Source organism: Leptonychotes weddellii, chromosome 16, assembly GCF_054177405.1.
Source record: "Leptonychotes weddellii isolate Sample4059 chromosome 16, ASM5417740v2, whole genome shotgun sequence".
Classification (NCBI taxonomy): domain Eukaryota; kingdom Metazoa; phylum Chordata; class Mammalia; order Carnivora; family Phocidae; genus Leptonychotes; species Leptonychotes weddellii.
The window spans coordinates 37,624,216-37,645,468 of NC_138384.1; the positions used below are offsets into that span (position 1 = coordinate 37,624,216).

At 46.3% G+C, this 21,253-nt stretch overlaps 3 protein-coding genes and 1 pseudogene across 7 annotated transcripts in view; 1 reads left to right on the plus strand and 3 right to left on the minus strand.

Annotated features, from left to right (window-relative positions):
- The window catches only part of GAPDHS (glyceraldehyde-3-phosphate dehydrogenase, spermatogenic), a 62,341-nt gene that overhangs the window by 4,248 nt on the left and 36,840 nt on the right, over window positions 1-21,253 (plus strand). The window lies entirely within an intron of this gene.
- KRTDAP (keratinocyte differentiation associated protein) lies at window positions 6,917-10,544 on the minus strand. 3 transcript variants are annotated; one of them, XM_081806148.1, is made up of 6 exons: window positions 10,085-10,544; window positions 8,402-8,440; window positions 8,268-8,309; window positions 8,044-8,088; window positions 7,340-7,387; window positions 6,917-7,079 (listed from the first exon to the last, which is right to left on the minus strand). In XM_081806148.1, exons 1-6 carry the CDS (start codon window positions 10,103-10,105, stop codon window positions 7,041-7,043), a joined length of 234 nt encoding a protein of 77 aa, XP_081662274.1. In that variant the 5' UTR covers window positions 10,106-10,544; the 3' UTR covers window positions 6,917-7,040. The 3 variants fall into 3 exon arrangements, with proteins under 3 accessions (XP_081662274.1, XP_006742885.1, XP_006742886.1); XM_006742822.2 differs by lacking the exon at window positions 10,085-10,544 and adding an exon at window positions 9,829-9,923; XM_006742823.3 differs by lacking the exons at window positions 8,268-8,309; window positions 10,085-10,544 and adding an exon at window positions 9,829-9,923.
- On the minus strand, window positions 14,726-20,764 carry LOC145717573 (COP9 signalosome complex subunit 9 pseudogene; annotated as a pseudogene). Its single transcript, XR_014140898.1, has 3 exons — window positions 19,715-20,764; window positions 19,513-19,560; window positions 14,726-18,988 (listed from the first exon to the last, which is right to left on the minus strand). The product of XR_014140898.1 is annotated as a COP9 signalosome complex subunit 9 pseudogene (transcript).
- DMKN (dermokine) overlaps window positions 19,720-21,253 on the minus strand; it is a 17,577-nt gene continuing 16,043 nt past the window's right edge. The window contains exons 16-17 of the mRNA XM_081806743.1: window positions 20,771-20,839; window positions 19,720-19,738 (exon numbers count right to left, since the gene is read on the minus strand). The gene's annotated coding sequence lies outside the window, so the exon portion shown is untranslated. The remainder of the gene's footprint in view (window positions 19,739-20,770; window positions 20,840-21,253) is intronic.

The following is a 21,253-nucleotide window of genomic DNA, read 5'->3' on the forward strand; positions in this document are numbered from 1 at the left end:
TAGAAAAGCTAGTATAATGAACCCCCATGTATCCATCCCTTAGCTTTAGTAGTTACCAACCTTATTTCCTGTATATACCCCAGCCTACTCACCCCACCAGATTAAATCCCAGTTTATCATTTCATCTGTAAATTCATCATTATGTGTCTCTAAGGTAAAGATTCTTTTTTAAAAACATAACTACAGTACCATTTCACATCGGAGAAAGATGAATAATTTCTCAGTATCAATCTGTCAGTGTTCAGTTTATCATCTCATGAATCTTTTTTTTAGTTGATTTGTTCAAATCAGGATACAGACAAGATCTATACATTGCATTTACATGATCTGCTCTTAATTTGTTTAAATTTGTTTTTATCTTTAAGTTCCTTCCCCCCTTTCTCTTTTTTTCCTACAATATTTTTGTTAAGGAAATAGAGTTATTAGATCTCTAGAATTTCCCATGGGAAATGCAGGCCATGAGGGGAGGGGAGGCGTTGCTAATTTCTCCCTGGAACCCTTTACCAGGTTCCTCTGTACTTTTTTCCCCCTGCAAACTGGTGGTTAGATCTAGATTCCAGAGGTTTAGTCAGATTTGGGGTTGACTTGTGGCCAGAATACTTCACAGTGATCCATCCCTTCTCTTGTATCAGATTTGCAGAGACAGGTCTCCTTATAAGTCTTTTAGTGTCGGGTGGATCCATGGGTTCAAGGGGGTCAGCCCGACCCACCACTCTAAAGTTCCCTGTCAGCCTTTCATCGGGCAGTTTTAGCAGTCATTGACGCCAGCCTCAGTCCATTATTTTATTAAATCTTGCAAAAAAATGGTGATATTATAGTTCTATTATTCCATCTGCATTTATTAGCTGCAAATCCTTGTATAAAGAAAAGTTGTTGGTTTGCCCCGAGGTACATTTATACAAGAAAGAGGATAAATGCTTTAGCTATTCCCCTTATTTATCAGTTCTCAAAATCATGAATTGGTTCTCAGCAGCCTCTGAAGGTAACCAAAGAGGTTGTTGTTGTTGATTTATTTTTTAAGTTTTTATTTAAATTCTAGTTAGTTAACATACAGTGTAATATTAGCTGCAGGTGTACAATTTAGTGATTCAACACTTCCATGTAACACCCGGTGCTCGTCACAAGTGCACTCCTTGATCCCCATCGTGCATCCGACCCACCTCCCCTCTCACAACCATCAGTGTGTTCTCTATAGCAAAGTCTGTTTCTTGGTTTGCCTCTCTTTTTTCCCCTATGATCATTTGCTTTGTTTCTTAAATTCCACATATGACTGAAATCAATCAAACCGTTGTTTTTTAGTCCCATCGTTAATGCCCTGCTCAAAAGTTACTTCCCCTAGTGTTCTTACCCTGACTCAAAAGGGGTTTCTCCATTCTGCTCAATTTAAACACATCTTTTCTAGTAGCATCCAGCACTTTCTGTGTACTTCCTTTATCTTCAGCTGGATCATAAGCCCTCAGAAGGCATTTCTACACGGCACTTAACATAATGCCTCAGGCAGTGCTTCTCAAACTTCACTGTGCATCCGAACCATGGGAGGGGGCATGTCTTGTTAAAATGCCTATTCTGATTCCTTAGCTCTGGTGTGGGCTGAGAGTCTGAATTTCTCCCGAGGCAGGTGATGTTAATGCTGCTGGTCTAAGAACTACACCTTTTTTTTTTTTAATCAATTGATTAACATATAGTGTAGTATTAGTTTCAGAGGTAGAGTTTAGTGATTCATCAGTTGCATATAACACTCAGTGCTCATTACATCAAGTGCCCTCCTTAATGCCCATCACCCAGTTACCCTATACACCCGCCCCCCCTCCTCCAGCCACCCTCAGATTGTTTCCTGGAGTTCAGCATCTCTTATGGTTTGTCTCCGTCTCTGAATTCATCTTATCTTATATTTCCTTCCCTTCCCAGGACTATGTTCATCTGTTTTGTTTCTTAAATCCCACATATAAGTGGAATCATATGCTATTTGTCTTTCGCTGACTGACTTATTTCGCTTAGCATAATACCCTCTAGTTCCATTCACATTGTTGCAAACGGCAAGATCTCATTCTTTTTGATGGCTGAGTAATATTCCACTAGATATAGATATAGAAAGATATAGATACACACTCACACGTACACACCCCACATCTTCTTTATCCATTCATTTGTCAATGGGCATCTGGGCTCTTCCATAGTTTGACTATTGTGGACATTACTGCTATAAACATTGGGGTGCATGTACCCCTTTGAATCAGTATTTTTGTATCCTTGGGCAAATACCTAGCAGTGCAGATTGCTGGGTTGTAGGGTAGTTCTATTTTTAACTTTTTGAGGAACCTCCATACTTTTTCCACAGTGGCTGCACCAGTTTGCATTCCCATCAACAGTGTGAGAGGGTTCCCCTTTCTCCACATCCTTACCACCATCTGTTGTTTCCTGAGTTGTTAATTTTAGCCATTCTGACTGGTGTGAGGTGGTATCTCATTGTGGTATAGACCCCACCAATAAGGACCACACTTTAAGTAGCAAAGAGGGAGGTGCCTGGGGGGCTTAGTTAGTTAAGTGTCTGCCTTCAGCTCAGGTCATGATCCCAGGGTCCTGGAATCGAGCCCCGGGTCAGGCTCCCTGCTCAGTGGGAAGCCTGCTTCTCCCTCTGCCTGCCACTCCCCCTGCTTGTACTCTCTCTCTGTCAAATAAATAAATAAAATCTTTAAAAAAAAAAAACAAACAGTAGCAAAGAGGTATGGTGAATGTATAGGAAATTGATTTCATTCATTCAGTAAGAAATACCCAGTCTGGGGCACCTGGGTGGCTCAGTCAGTTAAGCATCTGCCTTCAGCTCAGGTCATGATCCCAGCTCAGTGGGGAGCCTGCTTCTCCCTCTCCCTCTGTCCCCCCACTCATGCTCTCTCTCTCTCACACTCTATCTCAAATAAATAAATAAAATCTTTAATAAAAATAAATAAATAAATAAGAAGTGCCCAGTCTGGGCCAGTTCATGGGCTGGGCCCTGTTACCTTAAAATGCAAAGGGTTGTTTGCTTGTTTGTTTGTCGTATTAGAGAGTTTTCATTTTTAACATATTCTTTTGAATATGTAAGAGTGCACAGAGTAAAAAAATTTTTTTCATAAAATCCAAAAAGACTCACAATGAAAGTACATCAATCCCCAGAGGTGAAAGCTGTTACTTCTTGAGTTTTATTCTAGAGCTATTTTATGCATGTAAGAACATCTATTTTTACCATCTCTTTTTTTTCCAACATATTGCTCACACTGCTCTGCTGCTTTCTTTTTTCATTTTACTATATCTTAGTGATTGTTCATATCTCAACATGTGTCTCTACATCCCATTTAATGGGTGGCATTATCCCAAGATACATTTGTGGTTTGTGTGAAGTATCCAGTGAAGTGTGACTCCGTCCTGGCTTCTTCCTCATCCTACACATTTCACAGGGAATGGGGAGTCTCGTCTTCCATTCTTTGAATCCTCTGAATTACCTGGCCCATGTTGGTATATTATTGTCAGTTTCATTTGATCTAGAGTATATCCATCACTCATTTACACAAACATGTCTACGCTTCTTTTTTCTCCATAAGATTCCAGTCTTCATAGACTCAAATTATTGCTTTTCTCTGTAATTCCCTTAGCACTCACAAGTTACTCAAAGATATTTGCTTGTCTTAGTAATATCTTATTGTGAAACATTACATATATGTGTGTATAAAACGTATATTGACAGAGTTCAGGACATGCTACCCCAAAATATGGTGCCTCAGCATACTGAATATTTCTTTTTTCTTTTTTTTTTTTTTTTTTAAGATTTTATTTATTTATTTGAGAGAGAGAGAATGAGAGACAGAGAGCATGAGAGGGAGGAGGGTCAGAGGGAGAAGCAGACTCCCTGCCGAGCAGGGAGCCCGATGCGGGACTCAATCCCAGGACTCCAGGATCATGACCTGAGCCGAAGGCAGTCGCTTAACCAACTGAGCCACCCAGGCGCCCCGCATACTGAATATTTCAGCTGAAGGAATTTGAGAAAACAGGTGCAGGAAGGACTCTTTGACCTTCCCCTGAAGCAGGTCCTAAGACCTTCATGTGAGAAGTACCCTCCCTATACCCTGAGGAAAGGATCATCTTTATCTTCAGGAGGGAGGACACCCTCCCCCAAGAGGAATTTGAATGAACAGGCCTTGCGGAGTTTCCCCCAGTTTACCACACTGAGTTTATACCCCCTTTGTCCTATCACATTTCTCCATGACTTTCCACTCTTCTTCGCCAAACCCAACACAAAAACACACAGTTTTAACTACTTCTTCAGGTCTTCATTTTCTTAGGAAGTCTCCCATGTCATGTAAAATTTATATTAAATAAATTTGTATGCCTTTTTCTTGTTAATCTGTCTTTTGTTACAGAGACCTAGCCAAAACCTAGAAGGGTAGAAGGAAAAGATTTTTTTTTTCCTCCAATATGATATATTTAAGGAAAAAATAAAAACATGAACAGTAGAAGCCTTCTGTCACCAACCCCCTCTGGGTGCCCTTCCCGTATCACATGATGGTCTCTCCCCCGAGAGGTAACTATGGTCCCGAATTTTATATTAATCATTCTCTGAATTTCCTTTTCTCAGTGGTTCTGAAGCTTTAGTGCATCAGAATCATCTAGAGAGCCTGTTAAAATACAGATTGCTATGCCCCATCCCCAGTTTCTGATTTAATAGATATGGGGTGGGGCCCAAGGATTCGTGCTTCTTATAAATTCCCATGTAATGCTGATGCTGCTGATCAAAGGTCTGCACTTTGAGAACTACTGCTTTATCTCAAAGATGCTCGTGACTTGTGTGTGCTGACTCTTGGCCTCCCCTAAAACCTAGCCACTCAATACATACATCTTGAGGATCTCCCCACCTTCTTCCTCTACTCTAGTTCCTTTAAAGATTTTTTATTTATTTATTTGACAGAGAGAGACACAGCGAGAGCAGGAACACAAGCAGGGGGAGTGGGAGAGGGAGAAGCAGGCTTCCCGCCGAGCAGGGAGCCCGATGTGGGACTCGATCCCAGGACCCCGGGATCATGACCTGAGCCGAAGGCAGACGCTTAACGACTGAGCCACCCAGGCGCCCCCTCTCTACTCTAGTTCGTATCACTGCAATTATGAGCATTCAATCTTTGCTAAATATTTTAATTGATTGTGGTACGTGAGCACCCTCCATTTTTTTTTTTCTTTTCTGTCAATGATCCCATTTATAAGTTGCTTCCCGTTTGTGTATGTGTCTATGATTTTTAGTTAACCAGAAGGAAGGGGTATAAGCAACACGTACATGTCTATTTGTCTAGTCTGGAAGCTCTTTGGAAGCAAGAGCCAAGTAAAGGGTTCAGAACATGCCACCCCAAAATACACTGCTTTTTGCATATTGATTATTTTAAACTGAAGGCAATTGAGAAATAGCAGATGCAGGAAGGGCTCTCTGACCTTGCCCTTTCTACCATAAAATTTTCCTTGAGAAAGGTGCCCTCCCTGTACCAGGAAGAGAAGAACATTCTTATCGGCAGAGTCTGGGAATCAATTCCAGTCTGTACAAACAAACATACTAAAATAACCCTTATCTCCCATTAGTTTCCCCTATGTATCCTAATCACTCCCACAACTTCTTGCCCCCAATCCAAGCCCCTGTGTCTCGTCACATCCTTACAATCTGTCATTCGTGTGTAAAAAGGTACATAAGCTTTGGGGCCTAATGGCTCCTTTGAGTCTTCCTTTTTCCTCTGAAGACTCCTATATAAGTGTAAAAATATATTAAATGACTTTGTATGCTTTTCTCCTGTTAATCTGTCTTATGTCAGTTTAATTCTTAGGCCAGCCACAGAATTTCAGAGGGTAGAAGGAAGTTTTTGCTTCCCCACCCGTTTAATTTCCCTTTGTAGTCCACTTCCTCAAGTAAGCTACAGGCCACAGTTTGCAAACTCAGTCTCTGATAGAGGCCAAAAGGCAGTGTAAATAAGTGAAACTTGCCAAGGGAAATTTTACTGATCTGGCACCACATCCTGTAAAGAGGGCAGCTGTTACTTGGATTTAAGCCAATCTCAAGTCCATTGCTCTCCAATTTTCCCAGTTCTCAAGAGAAACCAGAAATAATCTCAACTAAGTCAGCATTTTAAGTACCCAGAGCAGACACAGAGATTCCATACAGAATACATGTGCAGAACTGAGATGGAATCCGTTCCATGTTTCAAGACCTTTGCAGTAAATGGATGGATGGATGGATTGGTGAGGGAGTCAATAATGAATCTGGGTCACTGGGGCAGCTCTCTGGGGGACTGGAGGGAACGCGTCATTGTCGAGCACCTACCATATGCCCAGTCCTGTGCAAGGGGCTTTACATACCTTATCTCTTTTGACTTTCATTAACACCACCACAGGGTAGTTATTATCATTCTTGTTTATTTCCACTCTCATTGCACAGATAAAGAAGTGGAGGTTTAGAAAGGCCCAGGATCACATCACTACTTTTCTTTATTTGTAACCTACCTAATTCTTAAAAAAGGATTTTAGATGGGCTCATATGATTTCAGCTGGCTTCTGAGGCTGGGATTCCAGACAGCTCTCTTATACCAAATTGCCCCCAACAAGGGAATCAGGTTCTCAGAAGGCAGGTGGGGAAGGTACCAGTAGTTCAGGGAGGGAAGCAGGTTTGATTCCTTGAAAATCTTAGTAAATAACTCACAGAGTCATGTTCCCCAAGTACATCAGCCAGTACCGAGAAAGTAAGACACAGCATCTTTTGCCATCTTGATAAGCCCTCCCCACTTCCTCCTACATCACTGCTTACTACCCTCTCAGAATTCAAGATTTCTGCCTACGAGCCTTGGAGCCTACTTCATCCTAATCCCCTTCTAGAGCCAGATGGGATAAGGACAGACACAGATACAGAAGCTGGTAGATTGGAAAACATTTTATTGGTGTTACTGAGCCCAGAGAGAGCACTTATAGAATGGTGACCAGAGCCCACACTAGCCCCTCTTCCAGTGGGTATCAGCAGTGCTTGGTCTTGAAGGGAACAGTCACTGGGCATCAGGAGTTGCACTCCTCAAACCCTTCAGCTGGAGGGAGAGAGGGTATGGTCAGATTGGGGACCCTTGGGTGTGGGGAGCTGGAGTCCTCCATGAGGAAGCATGGGGCAGAGATAGAAAGGAATCCCTGCCTTGATCTGGGTTCTCATTCTCTACAGTAGCTGAGATTTCCCTTAGCTTTAGTGAGAGGACGGTTTATCCTCTGTTACCCATCCTCACCCTACCTCCCAGATGGTCGACTTCTTCCCCCATCCCCAACTTCTGTCCTTGTACTGCCCACCGCCTCTTACCTTAGGAAAGGCATCCCAGTTGAGGAAAGGAAGTTTCCTTTTGATAGACTAAAAGAGAAAAAAAGAATGAGAGTGATGTGATACAAGTCAGGTGAACACGGATCAGTAAAGACTCAGTGAATGAGCTCTCGGTAGTGGCAGTGGTGTTATCATTTACAACTACAGGAAGAACTAATTTTTCCTGAGCCCTTATTCTGTGTCTGCCTTATACTACCTGCTCCACAGGCATGCCTTCATTTGGTCTGCACAGCTGCCTTTTGAGGTAGGTACTGGCAGGCCCACATCAGAGATGAGGAAGCTGAGGCTCAGAGACGTTTGCGTGAGGACACGTAGAAGTACGTGCAGAGTCGTGTGATGTAGGCTCCAGTGCCTGCGCTGTCACTGACTTCGCCCTCTAAGTGCCAGTAAGACACCCAACTTAGGGCCTCAGTTTCTTCGTAGATGATAAAGGGACTCAAATAAACTCCTGTCTGATTAAGTTCTGCCTTTTCTGGAATTGTCTTTGTGGCTCTGCTCCCCCACTGCCGTGTTAGGAAAATAGGTGTGGCCATGTCAGCGTCCTCAGGAAACTTTCTTCTGTCCAGCAGGGCAGTTACTCCCTCCTACAGCTCAGGAAAAAACCAAAAGGGCTAGAACTAGAATGTGTGGACCCTATGCTGGAGAGACCACAGACAGTCAAGGAGAAGGGGTGCCCACGCACTTACCTCAAAGAGGGCGTGCCAGTTCAAGAATTCATCGGGCTTAAAAGCCTGTGGAGACAGGGAGACCAGAAGAGGGTCAGTGCCAGGGGAGGACAGAGCTCAGCCCGCAGCCCCCTGGAAAAGGTGAGGGGTCCACGGCGGCTTTGCAAGCTGTTGACTAAGGCATTGGTCTCCTTTATGGTGTGGATGTTTGGGGGTGGGGGTCAGCACTGGAGAATGGTACTTACAGAGCGCAACTTGTCAATGTTCAGGAAGTTAGCGTTAAAGGCCTAGGCAAAGAGACAGGGTGTGAAGAAAGTGGCAAAGGAGCACAGAAGAGGGCACAGACTCAGGCTGGAGTGTGGGAAAACGGGGTGTTTACCTCAGGGCCTGCCGCATAATTACCAATGGTGGTTTCCTCCTGGAAGGTGAAGGGGAGAAAACCAAAGGATCACATAATGGCGAGTCCTTGTCCCCAAACCCTCTCTGCCAGCCCTGCCTTCCTCCATAGGCCAGTCTCCAAGGATATAGCCCATTCTCCACCACAGGGCCTCAGATAGCCTGCTCTGTTCCAGTAAGACAGATGGTTGACAGCAAGGCAAAGAGGAGAGATTGGAGAGTGGTGTGTGTGAGACAGAGAAGCTAAAAGCCCAGGCCTGCATCCATGGTAGGCAGCAGGTGCAAGGGGTGGAGAAGAGAGGACTCCTCCAAAGAAAATCGGGCTAGTGTTGCTGTGCATTTGACTTGGGGTGTTCTTGAGATTCCTACACTTAACCCATAGAGCTGGGTGGGGGAGATTAGCACACAGGTAGGAGCCAAGCTGCCTAGGTGCCCTGCCTGCCTTTAATTGATTGAGGTTGGCTTGCTTTGTGACTTTATTGCCACCAAAGTCGGAGTCACCATTTCCCTCCCCCGTGTAGTCACTGCCCCAGACCTCAGTGCACCCCGTCTTGTTCTCCTTACTTTAGTTGCCTGGCTTCATTGTCCCTTATTTCTTCCTTTCCACAATAAAGGTCACAAATGGGTATCCTATAGGCTAGACCCAAATGTTTAGCTCTCATAGTAGTTTGGCTTGTTTTTTAATTTGAATAAAACATTTTTAATTAGTAAGAATACATAAATCAGATTTCTGGTTTCTCCCCAAAATTTAAAAACTCTGGCCACACTGGATACATTTTCCTGCTTAGCAGCAGTCAGATAGGTATACAGACTGTCCCTTCTTAGATTGGGCAGGTTCACTCCACCTTCCCTGGGGCCCTACCAGCCTGCTTGCTCACTGACTTCACTTGCTTGGGTCCCAAGCAATTGTGTATGTGACGCCATCTCAGACTTTTAAATCCAGCATGGACACTCTCCCCCAAACTGGGAGAAGATGGGGAGAGAGGGGCCTCCAGCTTCCTCCTGACTAGAGACTACCTCTTAAGGATCCTTGCTATGGCCTAGGCTCCAGAGACAGTAGGGAGCTCCCAGTCACCTGGAAGCCATTCCCTGGGAGACAGACGAAACACAGGTGAAGCTGAGCCCAGACGACGACCCCAGCCCCTGTCTCCTCCCAGGATTCAGTTGTCCAGCCTCTGCCTATACTCTCACCATCCCTTCCAGAAATAAAGCACCTCCATCTACATGTCTTCCTGGGAATGTTTTGTCTACTTCTCCTTTCTTCCCTTCCTCAGAGCCCCTGCTTTTCATTCAGCCTCTGATAATCTCCAAAAATAGGAGCCACGCATCCAGTAATGCATTGAAGGTAAAGAAATGGAGGACTAAGCAAGGTAATAGGTAAGAGAAAGAGAATCCAGGTGATGTGCTCACCTCAGAACTACCCAGGGAAGCCCCCTGAGCAGAGTGGAGTGCCAGAAGAGAGAGAAGAACCACAGCAGGAAGAACTGGGATCTTCATGGTGTCAAGTTTGGGGTGCTCTGAGGCAGGGCCTCACCGCTTGTCCTTTATATTCCCAGGGAGGTGGATGTGAGCAGAAATGGGGTCCCCACCCCACTGACTCACCCCCAGATCCCATCACCCACCCCTGGGGCTCTGGGAAGGGAGGTGTAGACTGTTCCCCACTTACCTTGAATTTCTCAATGCACATTCTGCCTCAGGCACTAGGAAGGTGAGATGGCAATGGGGTGCTTCATGCCAATGGAGCTGGGATGGAGACAGGTTGAACCTGTCCCTCCAAAGGATAGGCAGTGGCACCCAAGCAACCTCTCCTTTTGCCTTTGTCTCTTTCCCTTATATCCTTCATTCTGCTCTTATAATTCGGGCTTTTCCCCACCCTACCCAATTATGTATAAACTCCTTAGACTGGCAGTGAAGGCCTTCCATGCTCTGGCCTCGACCTGCCTTTCTGACTTCTTTTACTCCTTTGCACATGACCCCACATTCTGGCCAAACTGGACTCCCTACCAAATAAACCCTTCTTGGTCCTCCAAGCATCTTCCCGTGCTCTTGCTTATTTCTAAAATGCCCTTCTGTCATCTCTAGTTCTCAGAACACAACATCCATCTTGGATGAAGCTTCCCTGATTTTTCCCATCATCCCTAACTTCCCCCCCCCCAACTCCCCATACCCTTCCCTTCTTGGAATTGCCATAGCAATTTGTTTGTTTCTCTCTGGCATTGTACCTGGGATAACTTATGCTCTTCTCTTATTTCTCTCTTAGAATATTAAGTTCCTTGAAACCAAGAACTATATCTTAATCACCTTTATATGCCCCTACACCATGCCTTAGACAGAGGACAGGCGGAGCAAGCATTTGTTAGATTGGATAAGTTAGGGTTCAAGCATCCTTCCACCAAGTTGTACACTTTCCTCCTTTGGGGCTGGACCCCTCCTGTTATCCAGTTGCCCATCTTTTACTCTTGGGTCTTCAGAGAGATGACTGTCTTGAACCAAGACAAGGAATAGAGAACACAGATGTGGGCGGGGGAAACAACAACAATGCAAAATAGCTCTTAAAGATACCCAGTTGGAGATAGGATCTAGGTCCTGAACTCTGAGTGCCTTCTCCATTTCATGGAGTTTATCCCACCGCCCTGCCCCACCCCCCAACTTGGGTTGTATCACCTCAAAGTGACAAAATATTCTAATCAAGCCACCTTCTCTACCTTCTCTACTATGAGGTTCAGGTGGCCCAGCCGGTTCCTGGTGTCATAGGGAGGGGCGGGGAAGTAGACTGGCACTGCCAGGACAAAGCAAGATCTTACTTGAGAGCAGGCCTCTTTACCCCAACCTGATGCAACACACACAGATGGCACTCATGAACGATCTTCGGGAACCCCAGAAGTTGGTGCTTCTGTTCAGTTCCCATGCTGCCCCCACAGCCCACTCTCGGCCCCTCTGTAGGCTCAAGAGGCCTCCTCTGTCTTTATAATAGCACCTCCTGCTTTGCGGAGCTACCTGAGGAGACAGGGCTCGAGGAACACTCACTAAGCGCAAATGGCCAGGTGGCAGGGGCTGTGGCGAACAGTCAGTGCTGCTGGAGGGGATGAGCAACAAACTGCCTGAGGCGGGTGGAGCGCCTCTCAAAAGGTTTTCTGGAGGACACAAGTTTTTAATGTGTAATGGATTCTTCCTAAGTAATTAACAGTGACTGAAGGAGCTCATTAACCACCATTCTGTCAGCCATAGGGTCAACTCTGGGAGCAGAGGGAAAGAAGAGTGGACAAAGGAGAACTGATACTGTATAATCACCTCCACTTAGGCATGCTAATGGAGGAGCACTTTGGCCTGGGTGATCCAAAGCAACAGATGAGCCAAACACCATCATCTGTTTAGCTCTAGAGTTCTTTTGTAACAAATTGACTTCCCAGTGTTTTCCTCTCCACTGAATGCTAATGCTGCTGATAATGTTAGCCAATTTATTGATATCTTATTATGTGGCAGGCCTTGTACTAAGTGCTCTAAATGAATGATCTCATTGAAAAAAGCACAGTGATTCTATGAGGTAGGTACTATAATTATCCACATTCTACAGGCTGGGGAACCACAGCATGTAGAGGTGAAGTGACTCACCCAAGGTCACACAGCCCGTGTATGGCAAGGCCAGCATGAGAACCCGGGAGTCCAGGGCCTGCACCTGGATTGCGCCTGTGCTGTACTGTGGAGTCGTGTCCTCCAGAGGACCTCACCAGCCCACATAGTGCCTTGCATGAGTCAGACCCACGCCCTGAGAGTTGGGGGGCAAGCTGCATTTAGCCCTCATTGGTCCCCTTTCCCAGGTGTCCCTTCATGGCGTGCAGCCTGCATAGCCCTAGGTGGCAGCTCCAAGCATATATGCATTAATTTCAGTGAGTTAACCTGTACACTTTTGGCAAGATGAACACAGAAAATTAAGAGATTAAGGGCCCTCCACGAGTGTATGCCCCAAAATGAACCTGCCATTGCCTCAGACTCCAGGTGCCTCTTGGAGCACCTTGTTGCACCAAGTGTGAGTTTAAAGACCATTGACTCGTTCTAGTTCTGGCTTTACAGTTCTGGTGTTTAAAGATAGGTACTTCTGTATAATGCCCCTGAACACAATGTGCACAACCGAAGAAATCCGTTCTCGCGCTGGAGAAGAGAACTGGCTGTGCTCAACAGCTTTGTTTCCACTTGGTACCTTCCTGATGGATCTTCAAGGGCAATCTTGGCTTTACATGATTTACGCTATATGTGCTAACTTTAGAACGTAGCATCTCTGTACTGCCTCAGTGGGTTTGTGTTTCCTGCGTGCCCAGTGTCCCATGGTTAGGCAAGTGGGGGGAAGAAGGGGAGGGGATTCTCACCATCCCAGCAGTTTGGGTGATGGGTGGGAGGAGAATCGTTGGATTTCAGCAGCTCTTTGGATGCATCACGTGGGGTTAATGGTGTCAGGCAGAGTCACACAGCCTGGCTCTGCATCAACCCATCTCCAAGTCCAGTTGATGTTCTAGTTCCCTCTCTGAGAATACCAATAAACCTCTGTTTCCCCACAGGCCTGCCCCCACCCCACCCCATATCTGCCAGAACTTGAGTGTGGGTAGGAGGCAAGGCCCAGCCCTGATTGCTACATTACAGACACACCTAGTGGCTGGGAGCCAGCCTCGTGGGTTCAGAGAGGGAATGCGGGATTTGAAGGGTTGCACACTGGGGCCTTGGGACCTTGGTGAACACCTAGGTGAAAAGCCTAAAATCTTTGAAGAGAAAAGGAGCTGGGATGTGGGGTATTGGGAGGCAGAATTCGGGGCATCCCTATCCCTTCCTTTCCTGTGCCTCTGCCAATGTTACTATCACACCCCAGAAAGCAGCCACGTTGTCCAGCAGGTCTGGTTTCTTCCTTTGCCACCCACTTTTTGTCCCTGTGTATCCTTTGCTTTTTAAACTACCAGGAAGACTTCCTGGATCAATCCCACTGAATTCTGATCCCTCCTCCCATTCTCTCATTCACAAATACTGAGCAGCTATTTTGGCTCTTGGCACTGGGAATTCAAGATAGATAAGATACCTGTACTGTGGAGCTTATGTTCCAGTGGAGAAGACAGATCATAATCTAATTTTTTTAAATTAAGGAACAAGATAACTTCATAGAATGACAATTATGGGGAGAAAATAAAACAGGTGCAATGTGATTGTGATCGGGGAGGTATCCTTGGTTCCGCTGGCTGGGTGGGGGAACATTTGAATGTAGACCTAAAGTAATTAAAGCTCCAGTCTTCTGAAGACCTTGAGCTGTGGGGAGAGATAGCAGCGGTGTTCCTTGAGAGCTTCTCCCAGCAGGTCTGGGTTGACAAGGAAGAGGGAGGCGGGAGCTGGATCATCTCTAAGCCACCATGAGGATTTGGGATTTCATTCTATGGCTACTGAAAAACTTGTGGAGGATTCTGAGCATGGATCCTTCCTGGCTGTCATGGGAGAATGGATTTTAGGGAAAAATGAAAGTCAGAGGCTGATTCAGAGGTCCAGGAAGGAGAAAGGGACATCCTGCCCTTTTATTAGAGAGTCCTTTACACCAGAGGGCCTTTGCCTGCTTCAGGTGGCACTTTGAACTTTAAAGGGCTGCCTTGAGCCCTTTGGACCAGGAATACCCTGACAGTCTAGAACCATGTTGACCACCTCAACGTCTCCTGCTGTCCCTCAGGGAGTGGCTCCAGGAGACCTGAGTTCCAGCTCTTTCTGATTCATCACCCACACTCCAGGAAGCTAGCTGTCAGTCAGCCAAAGAATTGAGTGTCTGCCTGGGGAGAGCTGGGTTCTCCTCCCTGTGGCTTCCAGGAGGTACTACAAGGCCCTCCCTACACAGCTGAAATCCAAGACAGACACACCTTGGAGGACAGGCACACCTTGGAGATAATTGCAGGTTGGGTTCCAGACCACCACAATAAAGCAAGTAATGCAATAGAATAAGTCCAATGAATTTTTAAATTTATTTCTAAAATATTATTAAAGATTTACTTATTTGTTTTAGAGAGAGAGAGAGCATGAGTATGGGGAGGATCAGAAGGAGATGGAGAGAGAATCCTCAAGCAGACTCCCCGCTCAACAAGGAGCCCATCGCAGGGCTTGATCCCAGGACCCTGAGATCATGACCTGAGCCAAAACCAAGAGTTGGATGCTCAACTGACTCAGCCACCCAGGCACTCCATTGAGTCAAATGAAGTTTTTGGTTTCCCAATGCACATAAAAATATGTTTATACTGTAGTCTAGTAAGTATGCAATAGCATTATGCCTTAAAAAAACAAGATACATATCTTAATTTTAAAAAACACTTTATTGCTAAAGGATGCTAACTATCAAGTGAGCTTTCAGCAAAGTGTAATCTTTTTGCTGTGGAGGGTCTCGCCTCAATGTCCATGGCTGCTGACTGATCAGGGTCATGGTTGCTGAAGGCTGGGGTGACTGTGGCAGTTTCTTAAGACAAACTGAAGTTTGCTGCATCAATTGACTCTTCCTTTCATGAACAATTTCTCTGTAATATGTGATGCCTTTGGATAGCATTTTACCCACAGTAGAACTTCCTTCAGAACTGGAGTCAGGCTTCTCAAATTCTGCTGCTGCTTTATCAACTAAGTCTGTGTCATAGTCTAAATCTTTTGTTGTCATTACAACGATCTTCACAGCATCTTCACCAGGAGTTGATTCCAACTCAAGAAACCGCTTTCTTTGCTCATTCATAAGCAGCAGCTCCTCATCCCTTCAGTTTGATCATGAGATCACACAATTCAGTCCCATACTCAGGCTTTACCTCCAATTCGAGTTCTCTTGCTGTTTCCACCACATCTGCAGTGACTTCCTCCACTGATGTCCTGAACCCCTCAAAGTCATCTACAAGGGTTGGAATCAGCTTCTTCCAAACCCCTGTACATGTTCATATTTTGACCTCTTCCCATGAATCACAGATATTCTTAATGGTATCTAGAACAGTGAATCTCTCCCAAAAGGTTTTCAATTTATTTTGCCCAGATCCATCAGAGGAACCACTATGGCAGCTATTGCCTTACAAAATGTTTTTTTTTTTTATGACATCGCTTTTTAATTGAAGGACAAAAGTTGGTCACATTCAGAGATAAGTGGGCCTCATGCAGATAGTTAAAACCATCCTTCTCTTTCTTGGTTAACCATCTCTTAATTTCAAGTAACATCCATGAGTTCTTTAGGACTATCTGAAATTGTCCTCTGAGGAACTCCACCACACCACCTCGTAACACACATGACCACACGCACTGCTGGACGGCGTCTCACTGGATATCATCACCATACAGATCTTCAAAATCATTTTAAAAGTCTGCATGAACTGCCTTCTCATTGGCTGCCAAGTCCATCAGAAGCCCCGTGCTGCCTCCTGCCTTGTCCAGGTCCACGTAGGGCCCGGCGCCCTCAGGGAACATATCGTCCACTGCCCGCTTCATCTTGCCTGCTGGGCCTCCCGCCTCCCCGGCCCACTTCCGGCCCACCTCACAAAATATTTCTTAAGTAATAAGACTTGAAAGTCACAATGACTCCTTGATCCATGGGCTGCAGAATGGATGTTGTGTCAGCAGGCATGAAAACATGAATCTCATTGTCCATCTCCATCAGAGCTCCTGGGTGACCAGGTGCATTGCCTGTGAGCAGTAATATTTTGAAAGCAATCCCTTTTTTCTGAGCAGTAGGTCTCAGCAGTGGGCTTAAAATATTCAGTAGACCACATTGTAAACAGATGTGCTGTAATCCAGGTTTTGTTATTCCATGTATAAAGCCCAGGCAGAGTAGATTTAGCATAATTCTTTCGAGCCCTAGGATTTTCAGAATGGTCAATGAGCAGTGGCTTCAACTTAGTTACCAACTGCATTCGCCCCTAATAAGAGAGTCAGCCTGTGCTTTGAAGCTGTGAAGCCAGGCATGACTTCTCGCCAGTTTTCCAAGTCCTAGATGGCATCTCCTTCCAGTAGAAGGCTGTTTCATCTATATTGAAAATCTGTTGCTCAAGTCCTTCAGGAATGACCTTAGCTAGATCTTCTGGGTCACTGGCTGCAGCTTCTACATCAGCACTTGCTGCTTCACCTTGTGATTTTTTTTTTTAATGTCATGAAGACAGCTTCTTTCCTTAAACCTCATGAACCCACCTCTGCTAGCTTCCAGCTTTTCTTCTGCAGCTTCCCCACCTCTCTCAGCCTTCACAGAATTGAAGAGAGTCAGGGCCTGGCTCTGGATCAGGCTTTGGCTTAAGAGAATGTTGTGGCTGGTTTGAACTTCTATCCAGACCACTGAAATTTTCTCCGTATCAGCACCAAGGCTGTTTGCTTTCTGATCAATCATGTGCTTACTAAAGTAGCACTTTTCATTTCCTCATGTACTTTTCTTTTGCACTCACGAACGGCCAGCTGGAGCAGGAGGCCTAGCTGCCGGCCTGTCTCAGCTTTCCACATGCTTTCCTCACCAAGCTTAGGTATTTCTAGCTTCTGATTTAAAGTGAGAGACATGCGACTCTTCCTCTCACTTGAACACTTTAAGAGGCCAGTGTAGGATTATAAATTGGCCTAAGTTCTTTTCTTTTTCTTTTTTTTGTTTTTTTTTAAGATTTATTTCTTTATTCCAGAGTAGGGGAGGAGTAGAGGGAGAGAGAATCCTAAACAGACTGCTTGCTGAGCGTGGAGGCCAACATGGGGCTCGATCCCACGACCCTGAGATCAGGACCCAAGCCAAAATCAAGAGTCGGACACTTAACTGACTGCACCACCCAGGCACGCCAGTTGGCCTAATTTCAATATTGTTGTCTCAGGGAATAGAGAGGCCCAAGGAGACTAGAGAGATGGGAGAACGGCCAGTGGAGCAGTCAACACACACATGTATGGATTAAGTTTGCTGTCTTAAATAGGTGCAGTTTGTGGTGCCCCACAATAATTACAATAGTAACATCAAAGATCAGGATCACAGATCACCATAACAAATATAATAACAATGAAAAAGTTGGAAATATTGAGAGAATTACCAAAATGTAACACAAGAGATGTGAAGTGAGCAAATACTATTGGAAAACTGGTCCCAATAGACTTGCTTGATGCAGGGTTGCCACAAAGCTTCAGTTTGTAAAAGACTTTAATATCCGCAAAATGCAATAGAGCAAAGCATGATAAAATGAGGTATGTCTCCAAAGCAGTAGCCCCAATTTAAGGACAAAAGTGAGAGTAGGATGCAGAGCAAAGGAATAGTCTTCATCTTTCTCTGATCCAGATGGGTTTGATCAAGACAGTTTCCCCAAGTTCATTTTGGACCAGGTTGTTTTTGGTTTTGTTTTTTTTTTTTCATTTATTCATCAACTATTTGAGGCCCACCCTTTGTCAGGCCCTGTGGTCAGTGCTGGGGATGGAGCGATGACCAAGGCAAACAGGAGCTGTGCCCTCAGGGAACTTAGAGTCTCCGAGGGAGTCACCTACGCTAGCAGGGTGCTTCCTGTCCTCCTTTTACTTCCTGGGTCCCTGCAGGAATGTCGGGGATGAATGGTGAGGGCTCCCTAATATGGGCACATTATATGGCCTTGATGGGACTTTGACTCAGAGACTCTTAAGTGCAGACTCTCCAGGCCTGTCTGCAGAGTTCCTAGGCTTGGGATAAGCCTGGCCTCAGCCTGAGCCAAGAACCCCTGCCTGTTTCCTTGGCACATTAATGAAGTAGAAGTTTCTGCCACCCCCTCTGCATCCCGGAGACACAGAGCCACTGCATATGATAAGGCACTGGGTTGGGTATGAGCCGCTTGCCCACAACTTCCTAAGCACATGGCCTCATCCATACCTCCGTGTGTTTACAAGGCTGAGGCATGTGCTCTGCTAGCCCCTGGCCCCTGTTCTTGCCCCCTTCCTAACCCTCTGGGACTGGCCTCCTCTCTTGAAAAGCCTCTTTACTGCCACCTCCTAAGGTGAATGACTTCCCTGTTGCCTTTTCAGGCTAGCAAAACACCTTTGAGTGCCTCAGCTTCGGGAGCATGGCATTCAGATGCAGGCTGGGCCAAGATGATGTTTTACAGATGGAGAAACTGAGGCACAGTGAGATCAGCTAGCTACTGCTTGTCAGGACCACCCAGGTCTTACCTCTCTCAGTCCCCCATTTGGTATACCACTCTCAGCAGGAAGGCACATTATCTGCCCCGATCACTTCCATTCTCCCTGATCCGGGCCATCAGGATAACATGAAAGAACACGGCATGAGAAATCTTAAGGAAATAAGATTCATGTTTTATTTCCACAAAGAAATCCCAAAGCAGGAAGCTTCTCCTGAAGAACTGTCACAGTGACTTCAGGTCACAAAACAGAGTAGGTGAAGAAAGTGGCAGGTTTATCCGATGAGGTTTCTGGACAAGGAGACCCCACAGTTCAGTTGGAAGAAACGAGGGACAGACAGACCAGGTTCAACCTGGAAAAAGCAGGTGTCAGCACCCAGACCAAGCCTGACACAGGGAGAGAGTTGGGGGTGGGGCACAGTTGTGCTCCTTGATGGCTGATGTTGTTCAGGACCTCAGTTATGATTGGAAATAATTTTCTAGAAGAAAAGAAAGAACAAACAGTAGAATGTGGCTGCTCCTGAATGTGTTGAAACCGGGTATCCTTTCATCCAGCCTCTACGCTCCCAGTTTTTTGGTGTCCTGCCTGTTTCACCTGCATGTTCCCTTACTCCTGCTTCTCCCTGAAACAGATTTTGTGGTTCTGCCAAGTTTATCTTTTGCCCCTTCCCCACTGGCGACTCACTTCCTCCTGCCTTTGAGCCTTTCTCTGCAGTTACCCCAGACCCTTCTGTCCTGTCCCTCTCCTCCACCTCCCCTTATGGCTGTCCCTGCATGGCCCTGCCTCTGGCAGGCCTCCACTCAGCGCTCAGAGGGTGCTTTCCGAGTGTCCTTGGTCATTTCCTGATGAGTCTTTCTCCACGCCCCACGCTGGGGTCTCCTTCTCGATGCCTTTAGAACATCCACCCAAAGCAAAGCGAATGCCAAGATCCCAGCCCTGCCCCTGGAGTGGCTGTGCCTCATCTCCTGGATGCAGGCTTGCACTGCTCACTCTGACACTCACCTACCAGAACTTCACCCACTGCAGCAGGCCAGGGCGCACCTGGGAAGCCTGCAGGACAGGGAGAACGTCTGAGTGGCCATGGCCATGGCCCTGGCCTCAGGGAGAACGTCTGAGTGGCCATGGCCATGGCCCTGGCCCTGCATACCCTCTGGCCCCAGACCCCTTCTCTCAGGAGCCATATTTTCTCTGCCCCACTACTCACCGAGGAAGAAGGCGTGGCTCCCCCCTGGAAAGAGATCAGAGGAGGTGATGTGGGGCTACAGTGACCTCTGCCATGTCTTCGGGGCCCAGGGGCAGGCTCAGACCCAGATTATCTCGGAAGTCCTTGGGTCTGACTATGGACTGAATGGACTTTCTTTCAAAGCAGATTTATCATCCTAAGTACATTTACCCAAGATGAGCACACACTGGCCAAGCGGAGTGAACAGAAGGTAGATAGGTAGATAGGTGTCCTTCTGCCTGCTAGGTGGATGGATAGAAATTGGCCACAAATCACTGGCGAGTGGATACCCACGGGCAGTGTTAGCTGCTTCTTTACCTGCTTCCAGTCAGGAGGTGACTCCTGATCTCTCAGCAGAAGTCCTGTCCCTGAGGCCAGGGGCTTCCTTGTTCTGAGAGATGGAGGGAAATAGCACCTGTTTTTTCTTCACCAGCAAAATTAGTATTTAGCATGTTCATTTACTGAATTTATAAGATTGCTTTCTTTGCAACTGAACGAAACAAAAGTCTCAGGGTTGTTTTGTTTTGTTTTGTTTTTTTCTGTTATTTCCTTTGTAGAACGAAGCATTAATTTTCCCACCAACCACAAGTTTCTGGGCAAGCCTCCCCTAAGTGTTAGTGTGCCCCCCTCTCGCCCTCCCTCCCCCCACCCCCCACGAAAGTCAGCAGTTAAAGAGGTGGAGAGAGCAGACACTACTACATGGGAAGGCTGCTAGTTTGGCTGTGTGTCATGTGAGGTTTTTTTAGAGCTGTATATCACTCTTTGAGAGGATGTTGGTTCCCAGTTTTCTCCAGGGCATGTGACATAGCTGCTGCCCCCTTGTAACCTTTTCTGAGTGGGTGGGTGTGGAGAACATTGAACCTCCCACCCTCCACTTCCAGATGGCTCTCAGGGAGCCCGAGTCTCCCTACACAGGGGCGAGACATGACTTTCAAAATGAACAGGATTCGGCCTCAGCTAAGCCTGGCCGTGAAAGCCTCCCTCCCTCACCCCCCATGCAGAGACCCCAGTGGGGAAACAGGGCAGTTGGAGTCTTACCTTAGAGGGGATCTTGGCTGAGTACTGCCCACCAGAGGGAGTAGGGTATGCCTGCTGGTTATAGGTGTTCTGTGGAAAAAAGCCAGGTGGGGAGGGGGCGGGGGGAGGGGAGTGTTGGTAGAAGAGAAAGGATGAGGGCATTTTGCTGTGGAATAAATACCCTGGCTCCTGGCCTGGGCCAGACCTGTCTCTAAGCCCCCGCTTTCCCTCCTTGTGTCATGCATTTTTTTCTATAGAATCTTCCTTCAGCCAGCCAGAGCCCACAGTCTCACCTCACTTATAGTCCTAGTCCAAATGGCCCTCCTTTCTCCTTCCCTGGTACCTCTCCCAGCTCCTCAAGTGTTACTCGGGAGATGAAGGCAGGAGACCAAGGAAATGAGTGAGGTTTTTTGTGTTTTTTTTAAGATTTTATTTATTTGGGGCGCCTGGGTGGCTCAATTGGTTGGGCGACTGCCTTCGGCTCGGGTCATGATCCTGGAGTCC

Coding starts and splice junctions, on each gene's coding strand:
- KRTDAP (XM_006742822.2), bottom strand. CDS start 9,915: ATGAAGATCCCAGTTCTTCCTGCTGTGGTTCTTCTCTCTCTTCTGGCA. Junction 8,310..8,401: donor ATTATGCGGCAGGCCCTGAG/GTAAACACCCCG, acceptor CTCTTTGCCTAG/GCCTTTAACGCTAACTTCCT. Junction 8,089..8,267: donor ACATTGACAAGTTGCGCTCT/GTAAGTACCATT, acceptor CTGTCTCCACAG/GCTTTTAAGCCCGATGAATT.